Source organism: Choloepus didactylus, chromosome 27, assembly GCF_015220235.1.
Source record: "Choloepus didactylus isolate mChoDid1 chromosome 27, mChoDid1.pri, whole genome shotgun sequence".
In the NCBI taxonomy this organism is placed as follows: Eukaryota; Metazoa; Chordata; class Mammalia; order Pilosa; family Megalonychidae; genus Choloepus; species Choloepus didactylus.
Genome location: NC_051333.1, coordinates 14,669,068 through 14,683,039, shown reverse-complemented (window position 1 = coordinate 14,683,039; position 13,972 = coordinate 14,669,068). Strand labels below are relative to the sequence as shown.

Here is a 13,972-nt window from a genome sequence, read left to right as displayed (position 1 = left end):
GAAATTAAAACTGATAAATTTTTTAAAATCATTAAGTCTTTTAAAACTAACGTTAGTGAGCCTATATCACCTGTTAATATACCAAGGTATTTTTTATGAAAAATAACTTTTTCAAAACCAAAAATATAGTGGGAAGAGTGGCATTATTTTGTGGTTTTTTTTTTGCAAATCTCTTAAAAGTCTGGCTTAAGAGAAAGCAGCTGGATTCTCGTGTCTGCTTCCGTGATTTCATTCTAGAAACCTCCACCATACATTTTGAAGGAAACGAGAGTTAAAAAAACATATAATGTTTTAGTATTACAGGAAAATCGTTTCCATCTCGCCTGGATCACACGTTGAGAACCTCTACTTTAAGTCAATGTACATTTATGGAGGCAGAAACTAGGGCTCAGTGAGGTAAAATGACTTTCCAAGGTCACACAATGACTGGCAAAAGGCGCGCTACCCTCCTCAAGCTGCTCTCCTTCCCCTGGGCAGGTGGAACCGCATCGTGGAGCTGGTGGAACAGCGCAAAGAGGAGATGAGCGCGGTGCTCCTGGTGGAGAACCACGTCCTGGAGGTGGCTGAGGTGCGCGCACAAGTGCGCGAGAAGCGGCGAGCGGTGGAGAGCGCTCCCCGAGCCAGCGGCGCCCTGCAGTGGCGCCTTAGCGGCCTGGAGGCGGCTCTGCAAGCGCTGGAACCGCGCCAGGCCGCCCTCCTGGAGGAGGCGGCTCTATTGGCCGCGCGCTTCCCAACGCAGGCAGCGCGGCTGCGCCAGGGTGCCGAGGAGCTGGGCGCTGAGTGGGGTGCGCTGGCGAGCGCGGCTCAGGCCTGCGGCGAGGCGGTGGCGGCGGCGGGGCGTCTGCAGCGCTTCCTGCACGACCTGGACGCTTTCCTGGACTGGCTGGTGCGCGCCCAGGAGGCGGCCGGCGGCGGCGAGGGGCCCCTGCCGGAGAGCCTGGAAGAGGCCGACGCGTTGCTAGGGCGTCACGCCGCTCTCAAGGAAGAGGTGGACCAGCGCGAGGAGGACTACACGCGCATCGTGGCGGCCAGCGAGGCGCTGCTGGCGTCCGACGGCGCCGAACTGGGCCCGGGCCTGGCGCTCGAGGAATGGCTGCCGCACCTTGAACTTGGCTGGCACAAGCTGCTAGGCCTTTGGGAGGAGCGCAGAGAAGCGCTGGTCCAGGCGCACGTCTACCAGCTCTTCTTGCGCGACCTGCGCCAGGCACACGCCGTGCTTCGCAACCAGGTGCCCGCGCGGGGGGCGCGCGAGTGGGTCCGAGGCCGCGGGGGGATTGCGCTAACAGGGAAGGGCGCGGGAGGATGTTTGTGAGGACCACTGGGCTAATGGCTTATCTGAGGAGGGTGGGAGTTGAGAGGGTTAGCGGAATGGATAACTGGGATTGTGGATATTCCAGTGGGACCGTGGGTGGGCGTATGTGTGCTTTGAGGATTATGGTGCGTGGGTCCTGGGTTGGAGTTTTTTTCTGAGCTGGCTAACAGTAGGTGGGCCATCGAGTGAGGGATGCGGTTCGAGATATATTACAGTGGTTACTAGGTTTGTCCAGAAGAAAATAAGTATGAGGTTGATTGATAATGGGTAATGGAGTTCAAAAAATATCTTCATATGAATAGCAGAGGATAAATATATGGGGGTGGGTAAGGATGAGAGATTATTGGGGGTCAGCAAGTGATTGTGGATCATGTGGTTGTGGGTGCCTAAGTTTACAAACTATCTTCATTATTGGGGATGACAATTCAGGAATTCTCCAGACAGTAACTGTTTGTGGTTTGAGGAACTAAGTGTGGTGGTTACCTGGGGTCAGGTGATGCAGTCTGGAGACCATTCAAGAATAGGAGCCAAGTTTGAGGATGTGGGTAAGATAAAGTACCCAGTTTTCAGGTTGTCCACAAGGAGGCACCAACGTTTGGGGATCATCTTAAAAAGGGTGACTACCTGTGCTGGTTATCTAGGGGAAGCTGAACCAGTTTGGGGATTATCTGGGGGAGCTAACGGGGAAACCCTAGAATCATGAGATTACTGAATGTGAATATTGGAGCTGAGTTGGTAACCTTTAGTAACCCTTTCTGATGCATCCATTTGATAAGCTAAGCCCAGAAAGGGAAAGGATTTCCCTGAGGTCACACAGCACCATCCTTCATCAATTTACCACATGTTTACTGAATGCCCCCTCTGTGCCAGGCACTGTTCTGGGTCTGAGCACACACCAGGAAACAAAACACTGAAGACCACTCTTGTGGGGCTGACGTTCTAGTGTGTGTATGTAAGGGAGGGGGGAAGAGACGGTTACCAAATCAATGCATATATGATATCACGTCAGGTATATGCTAAGAAAACTAAAACAGGGAATAGGGATGTAGGTAGGATGGTCAGAAACCTGAAGCAAGTGAAGGAGCTGGCCTGGGAGGGACAGACTGCCAGGCAACAGAACAAGCACGGGCAAAGGCCCTGAGGCAGGATGGTGCCTGAGTGTGAGAACACAGCGAGCCGGAGGGAGGAGAGTGGCAATGTCAGGCTGGCAGCCTCTTCCAGCCTCCTGGAATGGACAGAGGCTGACTTTTGCCTCCCCTTCCCAGGAGATGGCCCTGTCAGGCCTGGAGCTCCCGGCCACAGTGCAGTCAGTGGAGGAGGCGTTGAAAAGGCACCGGGATTTCCTCACCACCATGGAGCTGAACCAGCAAAAGATGCAGGTGGCCGTTCAGGCTGCAGAAGGCTTGTTGAGGCAGGGCAACATCTACGGGGAGCAGGCCCAGGAGGCGGTGGCCGGGCTGCTGGAGAAGTAGGTTTCCCAGACCCCGGGAAACAGGGGGTGGAGTCTCGGGAAGTGGGTGGAGTCTAGACACGGGGTGGGGTGTCATCCCAGGGGCAGGGCTAGGGAGGCCCGTTTCCAATCTCCTCCATCACTATCTCTGCTTTTTTGCACCTCTGATTTCTACTGAATTCCATATGGCTTTAGGTTTAATTTTAAATTAATTTTTTGTTAAAAGGTGACACATGGTTGTAAATCCAAAAGGTACAGAAGGATAGACCATGAAAAGTTTCTCTCCCACGCCTGCTCTCAGCTTGGGAGAACATATTTCCTTAACATATGTCCTGGGAGTAAAGATTTGCTGTCCCTAGGTGCCCCAGCATCTGCTCTGCTTCTCCGCCCCCCAGACCTCTCCAGATCCAGCAGATAAAGGTCAGGCACAGGTTCTGTCCCAGCTGTCCACATGGGACTGTGCCCCCACCATTGCTGGTTGTCTAATAATAGGGAATGAGCACCCCAGCCACCCAGTCCTCCAGGAAGCACCTGTGTGTGTGTGTGTGTGTGTGTCGTCTGTGCTCCCCTTGCTCCTTCCATTCTCTGCTTCTTTCACCATGTGTTTCTCACCACTGCCTTTCTCTTGTTTTTCTGTCACTAATCAAGAACAGACATTTACTGAGCATCTACTATGTATCTGAACAAACCAGACCTGCCTCCCACCCTAGAATCCCAGTGTTCATGGCACATCCTTTCTAGGATTTCCTCCAGTCCCACCTCGCTCTCTCTGTCACTGTCAGTGTTTCTGCCCCTCCCGGTGATGCCAGCTCCCTCCTCTCTGGCTTGCTGGAATGGTCTGGAAGAGGGCCCAGCATCCTGCCTCCTGTTTTCTGGTGGAAAGTGGATCTGGTCACTTCACCACCAGCCCCTAGACCCTGGCCCCCTTCTGCCTGGGACTCAGGCATCCTTTCTTCCTAAATTTCACTGGGAACAAAGCTGGAGGTTTTGATGGAATCATTGATGGTGATTCTGGTCCTGGGGATGCCCACTTATCATCCAGTGCCCCAGCTCCAGGCCTAGATCCTTTCTTCCTGTTCCCACATTTCTTGAGCATCTGCTATATGCCAGGCTCTGCAGAGCAGGGAGGTGGGGCTTGGGGGCATTGGACATTCCATGATTCATTCATTTGTTCCTTTTCACAGTCATTGATTAATTGCTTCTCCCATTCCATTGTTTATTTATTCTTCTTTCCATCAATTAAAATGTACTGAGGCTGTGCTCTCGGGCAGGACCTGTGTGGGGCAGTGCTGGGGATACAGTCATGACCGCGACAGAATATGATTCCTTCCTCACGGAGCTCACATGTTATCCGACAAAGATGGCCCAGATGGTCAGGAGGTTGATGGGGAAGCAGAAGCAGGTGGCATAGGCAGAGGGGTTGGGGCTGGGGTGGGGAAGTGCAGGAGGCTTTGGGAGCCCAGGCCTGTGCTGGGTGAGATCAGGGGCACAGTGGGGATTAATTCCACCCAATCCTACCCACCCCCGCACCTTGTCCCAGTCATTCACTGTCTAGGGACATGTTTCCCACCGTGCACTAACAGCATTCATTCACTGTGTGGAGGGCTCTCCACACCCACAGGAGTTACGAGCCGAGGCCCTGGGCTCAGGTGCCTGGGTCCTAGCCCAGCTCCAGCTCTCAACCTGCAAGATTCGGGGCAAGTCAGGTGCTCCCTCTGAGCTTCACCTGGCCTGGAACCTGGGCCAGCCCCACGTGTGAGGTGCTGTTCTTCAATGCATTTTGCAGATGAGGAAACAGAGGCTCAGGGAGAGGAAGTGACTTGTGCAGGGTCACAGCCGGGAAGTGGCACAGCCGGGATTTGAACCCTGCTGTGTTCTCGCCCTGTCGGAGATGGGGAGGATTGGCCTCCTCCCTAGGACTGGTGGGCACTTGACAGTTTGGCTGGGGAAGGCCTGGAGGGATCGATTCAGAGGCATTTCCTGGCTCCTGAGCTGAATTGGGATCTGAGGGAGTCAGGACTTCACTTGCTTGTCATGGCCATTCTCGTTCTTTCTCTGCAGCTCTGCCACTCTTTCCCTCTCTGCAACTTTCTCTCATACTCTCTGTCTTGGTTCCCTCTTTCTGTCTCTCTCTCTTTCTCTTTTCCTGCTCTTTCTCTCTGTATGTTTTTCTTTCCATCTGCATCTCTCTACCCTTGTCTCAACTGTTTCTCTTCTTTTTTCTGCCTCTTTCTCTTTCTCAGCCACTTTACTTCTGTTTCCTTCATCTACCTCTATGTCTCTCTTGCATTCATTCATTCATTCAACAAATATGTATTGAGCACCTGCTGTATACCGGGCCCTTTTTCTAGGCATTGGGGATACAGTTGTGAATAAAACAGAGGGAAGTTCCTGCCCTCATGGAATGACACCCTAGCAGGGGAGGGAGACAACATAAATCAGTAAAATACAATGTGTTAGCTAGTGACAAATGCTAAGGAGAAAATTATAGAAGGAAAGCAAGACCGAAAGGGTTGGGGAGTGGTCAAGTGGGGCCTCACTGAGGATCTGACAGAGGAGAGGAAGTGGCTGTGAGGAGCTTTCCAGGAGAAAAGCTTTCCAGACAAAGGGAAGCGCTGTGCCAAGGCCTGAGGTGGGCATGGTGAGTTCAGTGGACAGTGAGGGGGCCAGTGTGGCTTTCACCGAGTGAGTAAGGCGAAGAGGGCCAGGGGTGTGGGTAGGGCCGAGAAAGTCACAAAGGACTCAGGCAGGGGTTGGAGGGGGGGCATTGGGAGGATAGTATCCGTCTGTCTCTCTCCTCTCTTCCTGGGGGATCCTGATAGGGACAGGACAGGCACACTGGGCTGAAGAGGGATGCCGAAACCACCCCCCCCACTCTAGGCCTCTCGGGCACTCTGTCCTGCCCTATGGCAGGCGGCCAGGCTGCCTGGTGCCACTGTCCTGGCCGGCTCCGGGGTGGCGGGGCCTGGGCCAACCAGACCAGTTCTTTGAGGCCAAGACCCGACCCTGCTCACCCAAGCCCCCATTGCACCCCTCACTGTGCCTTCATCCCGTCGCTTCCCATACTCTGGCCTCTTTTCTCTCTCCAGCTCTGTTGCACCCTGTCTGTCTGTCTGTCAGGCTGTTCTTTCACTGGCAGTGTTTTGCCATTTCTCTGCCTATCCCTCTCTGGGCTGTCCCTGCTCTGACTTTTCCTGTCACTTTCCCTCTCTCTGCCTAACCCCCAATCTACCCCTTCTACTGCTCTTTGTCTCTTTTTTTTTCACTACCCCTGCTCCATTTCTCCCCATCTCCCTATTCTTTATTCCTGGGTCCCTCTTTGTCCCTCTTTCCCTAGGCCACTGTCTCCTTATCCCTCCTTTCTAAGTCTCTGCCACTCACTCCCTTGAGGTCTCTCTTTATCTCTTTGTGTCTGGACCTGTGTCCGTGTGTCCATGTCTCATTTCTCTCTTTAGACCTGTGTCTCCTTTTTGTCTCTCTCTGAGTGTCACTCTCTCTCAGTTTCTCTCTCTTGCAATCTCTCACCCTGTCTCTAGGTCTCTGTTATCTCTCTGTCTGGGCTTGTCTCTGTGTGTGTGTCTGAATCGTGTCCCCCGTCCCCTCCCCCCTGAGCTCTCCAGGTCTCTCTCCCCATGGACTGCTGTCTCTGACCCCTCTCTGTCCCTCTCCAGCTCTGTCTCTGGCTGTGCCCTACTGACTTTCTTTGCTTCTCCCAGATGGCCTCTCCCTCCCACCCCCACCTTGGTCTGTACCCCTCCTCTCCTACATATGCCCCGGGCTCCCCTACGCTTCCCAGCCGGATGCCCTCACAGACTAGAGCCAGCACCTCCTGTCCTAGACCTACGCCCCGTCTGCCATCTCCCTATCTCCAGGAGCCAAGAAAACCAGCTCCGGGCCCAGCAGTGGATGCAGAAGCTACATGACCAACTTGGGCTGCAGCACTTCCTACGAGACTGCCACGAGGTAGGTCCTCCAGTTGTTCTGGAGTGATGTGCCCTTTCCCAGGGAGGAAGGGAATTGCTCCCTGGCGGAGGCGCTGTGGGGGCAGGGACGCCCCTTCTAAGTGGGTCGCGGAGCGATGTTCGCTCTCTGCCGCCAGGAGGCGCGCTAAGTCCGGCCTCAGTGCGCATGTTCTGCAGTGCCTCCCCGCCCACGCGGGCGCCGGGGAAGAGGGGAGGAGCCCCCGAGCGCCCCTGGCAACGGCGCGCGTCCGCGCCTACGGGTCCCCCTGGAACGCGCGCTGATCTCACCTTTCACTCTGGAGATTTGTGAAATGAGCCCTGCTCGCGGAGAGGGAAGGAGATGGACCAGAGGTCCAGAGCTCTCCTTGGGTCGGAGATGGTCCTGAACCAAGCCTTCGCCTCTTAATTTAAAAGTGTTCAGGAATCTAGCCTTTGCCCCCTTCAAGACGATCTACACACCCGCGGGGATCGCCTTAAATCAGAGATGGCCCAGGCCCTCTTCCCCATTAAAGATGGTTCAGGAAATCCCTCTCCCCCACTTCCTTGCATTCCATGAGAAACTGTTCATTAGAGATGGTCCAGTAAACATTTTCCCATCTTTCAAACGAGATGGTCCCGGCCCAGGCTCCTCCATCTCTGCGACCCAGGATCACCCTCCCCGCCTCCCCTGATGATCCAGTCCCTAAGTTTCCCCCAACCAAAGGTGGGTCAGGAACCGGGACCTGCAACCACCTCCAATTAAAGATAGTTTGGAAACTTCCATCATGAATCCCCATGATGCTCTTCCCATATATGAAATGCACAAGGGCCCCCATAATCTCCACCCCTACATAACTTAGGTAGATCGAGACTCAAGCCCTTTAGAGATGAGTTCAGGAACCCACCTCCCCCATGGGAGATTGTCCTGGACTACAGTCTTATAAGAGATGATCCAGGCCCCTCCCCATTGGAGAAGGTTCAGGAGAACCCCGACACACATACTCCCCACCTCCACAAAGCCCAGGCCCCAGGCCCCCCCTTAGCCATTAGAGATGGTCCAGGAGCCCCCTCCATCTCCACCTATGTGAGATTGTTCTGGAGTAAGGAGCAGTCATCTGAGATGGCGCAGAAGCCCTCCCTCCCCCACCCGTCACTGGGGCCCCGCTAGGAGGCGGGCATGGAGGCAGGCAGGGGGCGCGCGCGGGCGGGCGCGCTACCGTGGCGCGGGGGAGGGGGGGCGCGGGCGCGCGTCCGCCGGAGCCTTAGCTGTCGCCGCCGCCGCCGCCGCCGCCGCGGTCGCAGTGGAGGGGCGAGCGCTCGCACCCCCGCAGCAGGGACGCTCCGCCAACGCCGCCGCCGCTTCAGGTCTCGGGGGCGCCCAGGGGAGGGGGCTGACGCGCGCCCCCGCCGAGGCGGGCTGGGAAGGGGGCTCGGGCGCGTGCTCGCCCGCCGGGGCCGCGGGAGGGAGAGACGCGGGCAATGCGGGGGCGAGCCGGGCCCGCGCGGGGACCCCCGCCCTGGCGGAGGACTCGGGAGGCCAGGAGCTGTCCGCGGTGCTGGTGCGGGCGTGACTGAGGGGCCGGGTCCCAAGGGGGGGATGTGGCAGGGAGGGAACTTCTAAGGCTACTCCTAGGGGAGTCTGGCTTTGCCCTGGGGGCTGGAGGCGTCTTAGTCTCTCTAGGGGGCTCTTTTCTGGGTGCTTGGGATCTGAGATTTTCCCTGGGGTTGGGGGACTCTCAACCTTTTGGGGGTTTCTTCCTTGGTTTTGCAGGATCTGTATTAGCCTTGGATGATGGGGGAAAATCACTTTTTTTTTTTTGCGGGGCGGGGGGACTCTGCCTTGGATGGTGAGGGGTCTGTCTGGATTTGCTCTGGGTTTGGGGGCTCTGAATTCTGGGGGCTCTCCTTTATCAGTTGAGAACTCAGGCTTTGCCTTCAGTGATGGGGGTGGGGTGGGCAATCACCTTGAGGTCAGGGTATGATCTCCTTTAGGGGTCTTTGGCCTCCCTGTGGGGCTGTGTCTGTCGGTGGCCGACTCTTCTCTGCATGTCAGGAACCTGTGACTTGAGCTGGGGGACGCAGCCTTTGCTTTGGAGCTAAAGTGTGTGCGCGAAGGAGTCGGAAGCTGTCCTGGCCCCCTGGGCAGCACATGCTCAGGGACGCGGGGTGGGGTTTAGCCAACTAGGATTTGTCCTTGGCTATGACTGCATTTGCCTCCCGGGATGCCGAGCTAGAGTCGGGGTTTTTTGTGGTGTGTTTTTTTTTTTTCCCCAGGAGGGAGGAGGAAAACCTCGTGACTGAAGTGGGGGAGGAGTGAATGGTCCCAGGTGCCAGGTTTGGTCATGAGTGAAGAGATTCTGGCTGGACTTGGGGGACAGGTCTTGTTTCTGTTTGTTTTTTTTGGGGGGGGGGCTCAGAAAGCTGCCTTGTGATTGGTCCTGCTCAGGATAGTGAAAGGGGCCTAATTTTTTTTGGGGGGGGGTACTCGATTTTGGGAGACTGGTTTTGTTTGTGGATGGAGAGAAACTAGAACTGGCCGTAGTTTGAGGGGAATGATCTGAGAGGTTCTCTGTTCCATGTTGGGGGGTCTGGAGCTAGATTTTGTCATAGGCTGGGCTGGGGAGCCAAAAAGCAGCCTCGTTGCTCACATTTGAGGGATTGGCTTTAGTGGAGGGGTTTGGAGAACAGTAGTTTTGAAATCTGAGGGCTGGATTTGGAGAGCCATGTGGACCCAAGTGGGGGGGCCAGGTCCGGGTTGTGGGGGATGGGTCTACCCAAGTTTGAGGGACTGGTTTGGAGGGAGCTAGACTTGACACTGATTTGGGAGGCTCTTTGGGAGATTGAAGTGGCCATACTGGGGGCCTGGGGCTAGAAATAGGTCTTCATTTGATACATAGGTAACGGGTTGGGGGGGTCTTGAATTGGTCCTTATTGAGAATGGCTACAACTGAGTCAAAGAACCTAAGTGCTGCTTTTGGGGGGTGAGGTAGGGGCTGGACTGGGAGTCAGCTGAGGTTTGTGGGCTCATTTTAGGGTGTTGCTTTGGCCCTGGCTGGGTGGAAGCCGACTGGCCCAGAAGCCTTGCCTTCCAGGCTAGTGGGGAGTTGAGAGGGGCTGCCCTCAGAACAGAGGGACCAAGGGACTAGCTCTTCTGGGGGCCCCTCCATTCATCTTCCACCCCCCAGAAAAGAGCTTGATTTGCCCCCCAATAAAGGCCCCACTAGCAAAGGCTTTCTATCCCTTCCCCTCCTCTCCATCCTGGCAACCCAGGCCCTGAATCTGGATGCTCATGGAGGGGTTAGGAGACTGTGCCAGGTTGGAGGGACCAGCTGAGCTCCCCCCTCACCCTGTCCTACACAGCTGGATGGCTGGATCCACGAGAAGATGCTGATGGCGCGAGATGGCACGCGGGAAGACGGCCACAAGCTGCATAAGAGATGGCTCCGGCACCAGGCGTTCATGGCCGAGCTGGCTCAGAACAAGGAGTGGCTGGAGAAGATTGAGAGGGTGAGATGCAGCAGGCCCCTCTGCCTGTGCCAGGTGCCGGAGGCCACCAGGGACCCCTGGCCTCGGCTTCCAGACCCTCCCGTGCCATTCGGCTGCTCTCACACCCCTGAGGTGCTTCAAATCATCTCTAAGTCTGCTCCTAGCGAAGTGGCCTTGAGGAATTCATGTAGCCTCTTTGAGCCTCAGTTTACCCACCTGTAAAATGGCCCGCATCTCTTCTGAATGGTGCCCACACCCTCCTGGTTGTTAAATATCTTCACCCTGCCTGTACTCTCCCCTACCAGGCTTCCTTCCACACTATTTGAAGCCTCTGAGATGGAAAGTCAGGGAGACAGGCTGGAGAAGCCCTAGGAAGCTCGGGGTTAAAATAAACTTTGGATTCCTACAGGCTTGGGTTCTGATTGTGTCTGTGCCTATTACTGCTATGGGGCTTTGGGGAATTGTCTTAACCTCTTTAAGCCTCAGTTCACCCTTCTGTAAAATTAAGGGCATGATAAATAAGAAGCTGTAATTACTTTGATATTGTCATTTTTATTATACAGTTATAATAATATATGTGGCTCTGGGCCACCAAGGAGCTTGACTTCAGTCTTGAAGGAAGCCAGGCAGACAGATGTTTACTCCCAGTTTGAACCTCAGAACTGCCCACTCTCTGGCTAGACCACTTTCCCCACAGCCCTGGATACCCCTGCTCTCCTAACCCAAGCAGAGACCCGTAGGGCAGCCTCCAACCCTTGAATGGCCATTGATGCTTTATAAATGGTGGGACGTGGCACAGCCACCCTTCCTGACTCAGAGTTTAATGGAATTTCACTCTCTCTCTCTCTCTCTCTCTCTCTCTCTCTCTCCTATTTCTACATCTCTCCTGTTTTCTCTCCTTTGGTCCTTTCCCATGTTTCTGACTATGTGTGTGTCTGAGTTCACTCCTCTATGACTGTCTCTTTCCCCACATCTCTGTCTCCTTCCCCACACGTCTGTCTGTCTGTCTGTCTATCTCTGGCTGTCTCACCCCCCATGTCTGCCTGTCTCTCTCTCTTCCCATGCCTTTGTTCTTTCCACTTTGCGTGTCTCTGTCTCTCTGTATATCTCCAACTCCCTGCCTCTCTCCCTCTCCCGACGTCTCCCCCTGGGTCCCGTTGGCCCCCATCTCTCTCTGTCCCTCCCTACCTTCCGCCCCCTCCCCTTTGTCTCCCACCACCCACCTGCCCGGGGCAGGAGGGCCAGCAGCTGATGCAGGAGAAGCCAGAATTGGCAGCCTCGGTGCGCAAGAAGCTGGGTGAGATCCGGCAGTGCTGGGCGGAGCTGGAGAGCACCACCCAGGCCAAGGCGCGGCAGCTCTTTGAGGCCAGCAAGGCTGACCAGCTGGTGCAGAGCTTCGCTGAGCTGGACAAGAGGCTCCTTCACATGGAGAGCCAGCTGCAAGACGTGGACCCTGGTGGGGACCTGGCCACCGTCAACAGCCAGCTCAAGAAGCTGCAGGTATGGCTTGGCTGGCCCAGATGGGCCTGTTGGGGGTCAGACCCCACTCCAGGTATTTCAGACAGAGGAGATTTAATACAGGGATTTATCTCAGACGGGTTGGAGGGCTGAAAGAGCAGAAAAGGAACACTGAGGCAATCTGGTATTAGTAACTATTGGAAGCAGCCACTATCCCCAGAGCAAGGGGTTCAAAGGGAGGAAGAAGAGTTAAGATCCAAGAAATAGTAGGTAAATAACCAGCACACTGAAGTTTTTGCAGGTCCCCGACACCCATTTCCCAGATGGAAAAACCAAGGCCCAGAGGTAGGGGGATGACTTTCCACCAAGCAATCATAATGACATCCATTGAGCACTTCCTCTCCCAGGCTCTGTGCCAAGCACTTACTGATCCTCCCAGCAATCCTAGGAGATTGGTACTGTTATTATTCCCCATTTTGCCAGTGGGGAAACTGAGGCACAGAAGGTGAAGTGCCTGGCCCAAGGATGCACACAGCAAGCCAGTGTCTCCCTTGCAAAACTAGGGACTCTTAGAGAACAGACACAGTGTCTGCTTTATCTCGGCACCATCTGCTGCCCAGTATGTGACTGTTGATGTGCAGTGACTGGTGGGCGAGAGTGGGAGTGGCTTCTCAGCTCCTACAGTGTGACGACTCCTGCCCTTACGTGCCAGGAACACAGCGCCTGACTGTGGTGAGCCTCCTTTTACACTTCGGAGACTGAGGCTCTAGGAGGTGAACGGTTGCTCAGGGTAGTGAGTGGCAGAGCTTAGATTCAAACCCAGTCCCTCATCTCTTATCTGCTTCTTTTTCATACACCTCCCACTTAATTATGCTTATAAAGTGCTTGGCAAAGTGTCTGGCAAAAAAAAAAATTAAAAAGTCCATTGATAAAAGCATTAAGACGCTAGTTAGTATTTATTCACTCATCCATGCATCCGGCATTTATTGAGCATCTATTGTATACCAGGCATCATTCTAGGTGCTGGGATACAACAGTAAATAAAAGAGATGAGGAGCCCACTTCCCTCCCGGGGCCCACATGTGAAAGAGCAAACAGACAAATAGGTATAAATCCGATGGCCGGTCATGCCATCCCTTCATATATACCAGCGGTTCTCAAATGCTGTGGTCTCCAGGACCCCTTGACACTCACTCTTCAACATGATGGAGATCCCCAAAGAGCTTAGTTTACATGGGTTATATTTATTGACATTTACTATATTAAATATTAAAACTGAGAAATGCTGAAATTATTGATTCATTTAAAAGTAACAATAATAGATCCATTACACATGAACCCAAATAACATATTTCTGTGAAGAATAATTCTATTTCCCAAAAACAAAAAAGAATTCAGTGAGAAGATTGGCAGTGCCTTGGTTTTTCCAACTCTCTTTGACGCCTGGCTTACTAGATGAGAGCCGGATCTCACATCTGCCTCTGCGTTTCAGTCTGTTGCAATGGCGCAGATCGTCTGGTCCCTGGAAAACTCTGCTCTACCCTTGGGAGAGAATGAGAGTGATGAAGGCAAAAAGCATCTTAATGTTTTTATCAAGAATAGTTGACCCGTGGACCCCTGAAAAGACCTCAGGGACTCCCTGGGGTCCCCAGACCATGCTTTGAGAACCGCTGATTTATGCCACATGCCAAGCACTGCTCACCCTTCTCTCCTCCCCATCAGCCTCCAGGAAGGAGCTATCATTATCCTCACTGTGCCAACGGGGAAACTACAGCACAGAAAGGATCGGTGGCTTTTGGTTCCCGTCAACCCTCCTTCCTTGCTATTCCCAGACCCTGCTGGGGAAGTTGCCCCCTCCTGGCTCCGAGAAGTCACACCCTGCCTGAGGTCTGGCCCAGTCAGCTGGGCAGGCAGTGGACACATAGGGGAGACTTGGCTCCAAGCTGGCTCTGAAGAATCTCCCAGAAGGTTAGCAGAGACTAGAGCAGCCAGTGGCCTAGGTGGTCGGCCAAATGACAAGAGCTTGGGCATTGGAGGCTGATAGACTTGGGTTCAAATCCCAGCCTGTGTGCATGTTTATTCCCTCCTTGAGCCTCCATCTCCCTATCTTAGGTAAGGACCCACCAGGGCCTCTCAGGGCCAGGTGAGGTTGTACAAGGAAAGCACCCTCTCAGCATGGTGCCTGGGTCGTGGTGAGCTCGCCGGAAGTGAGGAGCACCAGTGTCCCACTCGGAAACAGAAGCACATGCTCAGTTGAGAGAAATTCGAGGAGGGTTTAATAAGGAATCTTGACAAAGGTGTGGACAGGGTGAGGGGAAGCCATGA

At 54.3% G+C, this 13,972-nt stretch overlaps 1 protein-coding gene across 5 annotated transcripts in view; it reads left to right on the top strand.

The window, feature by feature from the left end:
- The window catches only part of SPTBN4 (spectrin beta, non-erythrocytic 4), a 68,858-nt gene that overhangs the window by 31,655 nt on the left and 23,231 nt on the right, over window positions 1-13,972 (top strand). For 3 of the 5 annotated variants that reach the window (XM_037819576.1, XM_037819575.1, XM_037819577.1), the window contains 5 exons: window positions 478-1,228; window positions 2,578-2,780; window positions 6,635-6,725; window positions 10,064-10,210; window positions 11,426-11,689. In XM_037819576.1, coding sequence (XP_037675504.1) covers window positions 478-1,228; window positions 2,578-2,780; window positions 6,635-6,725; window positions 10,064-10,210; window positions 11,426-11,689 — 1,456 coding nt within the window. Of the gene's footprint in view, window positions 1-477; window positions 1,229-2,577; window positions 2,781-6,634; window positions 6,726-7,958; window positions 8,069-8,149; window positions 8,263-10,063; window positions 10,211-11,425; window positions 11,690-13,972 lie in introns of those variants that run through there. The other 2 variants (XM_037819578.1, XM_037819579.1) reach the window with 2 other exon arrangements.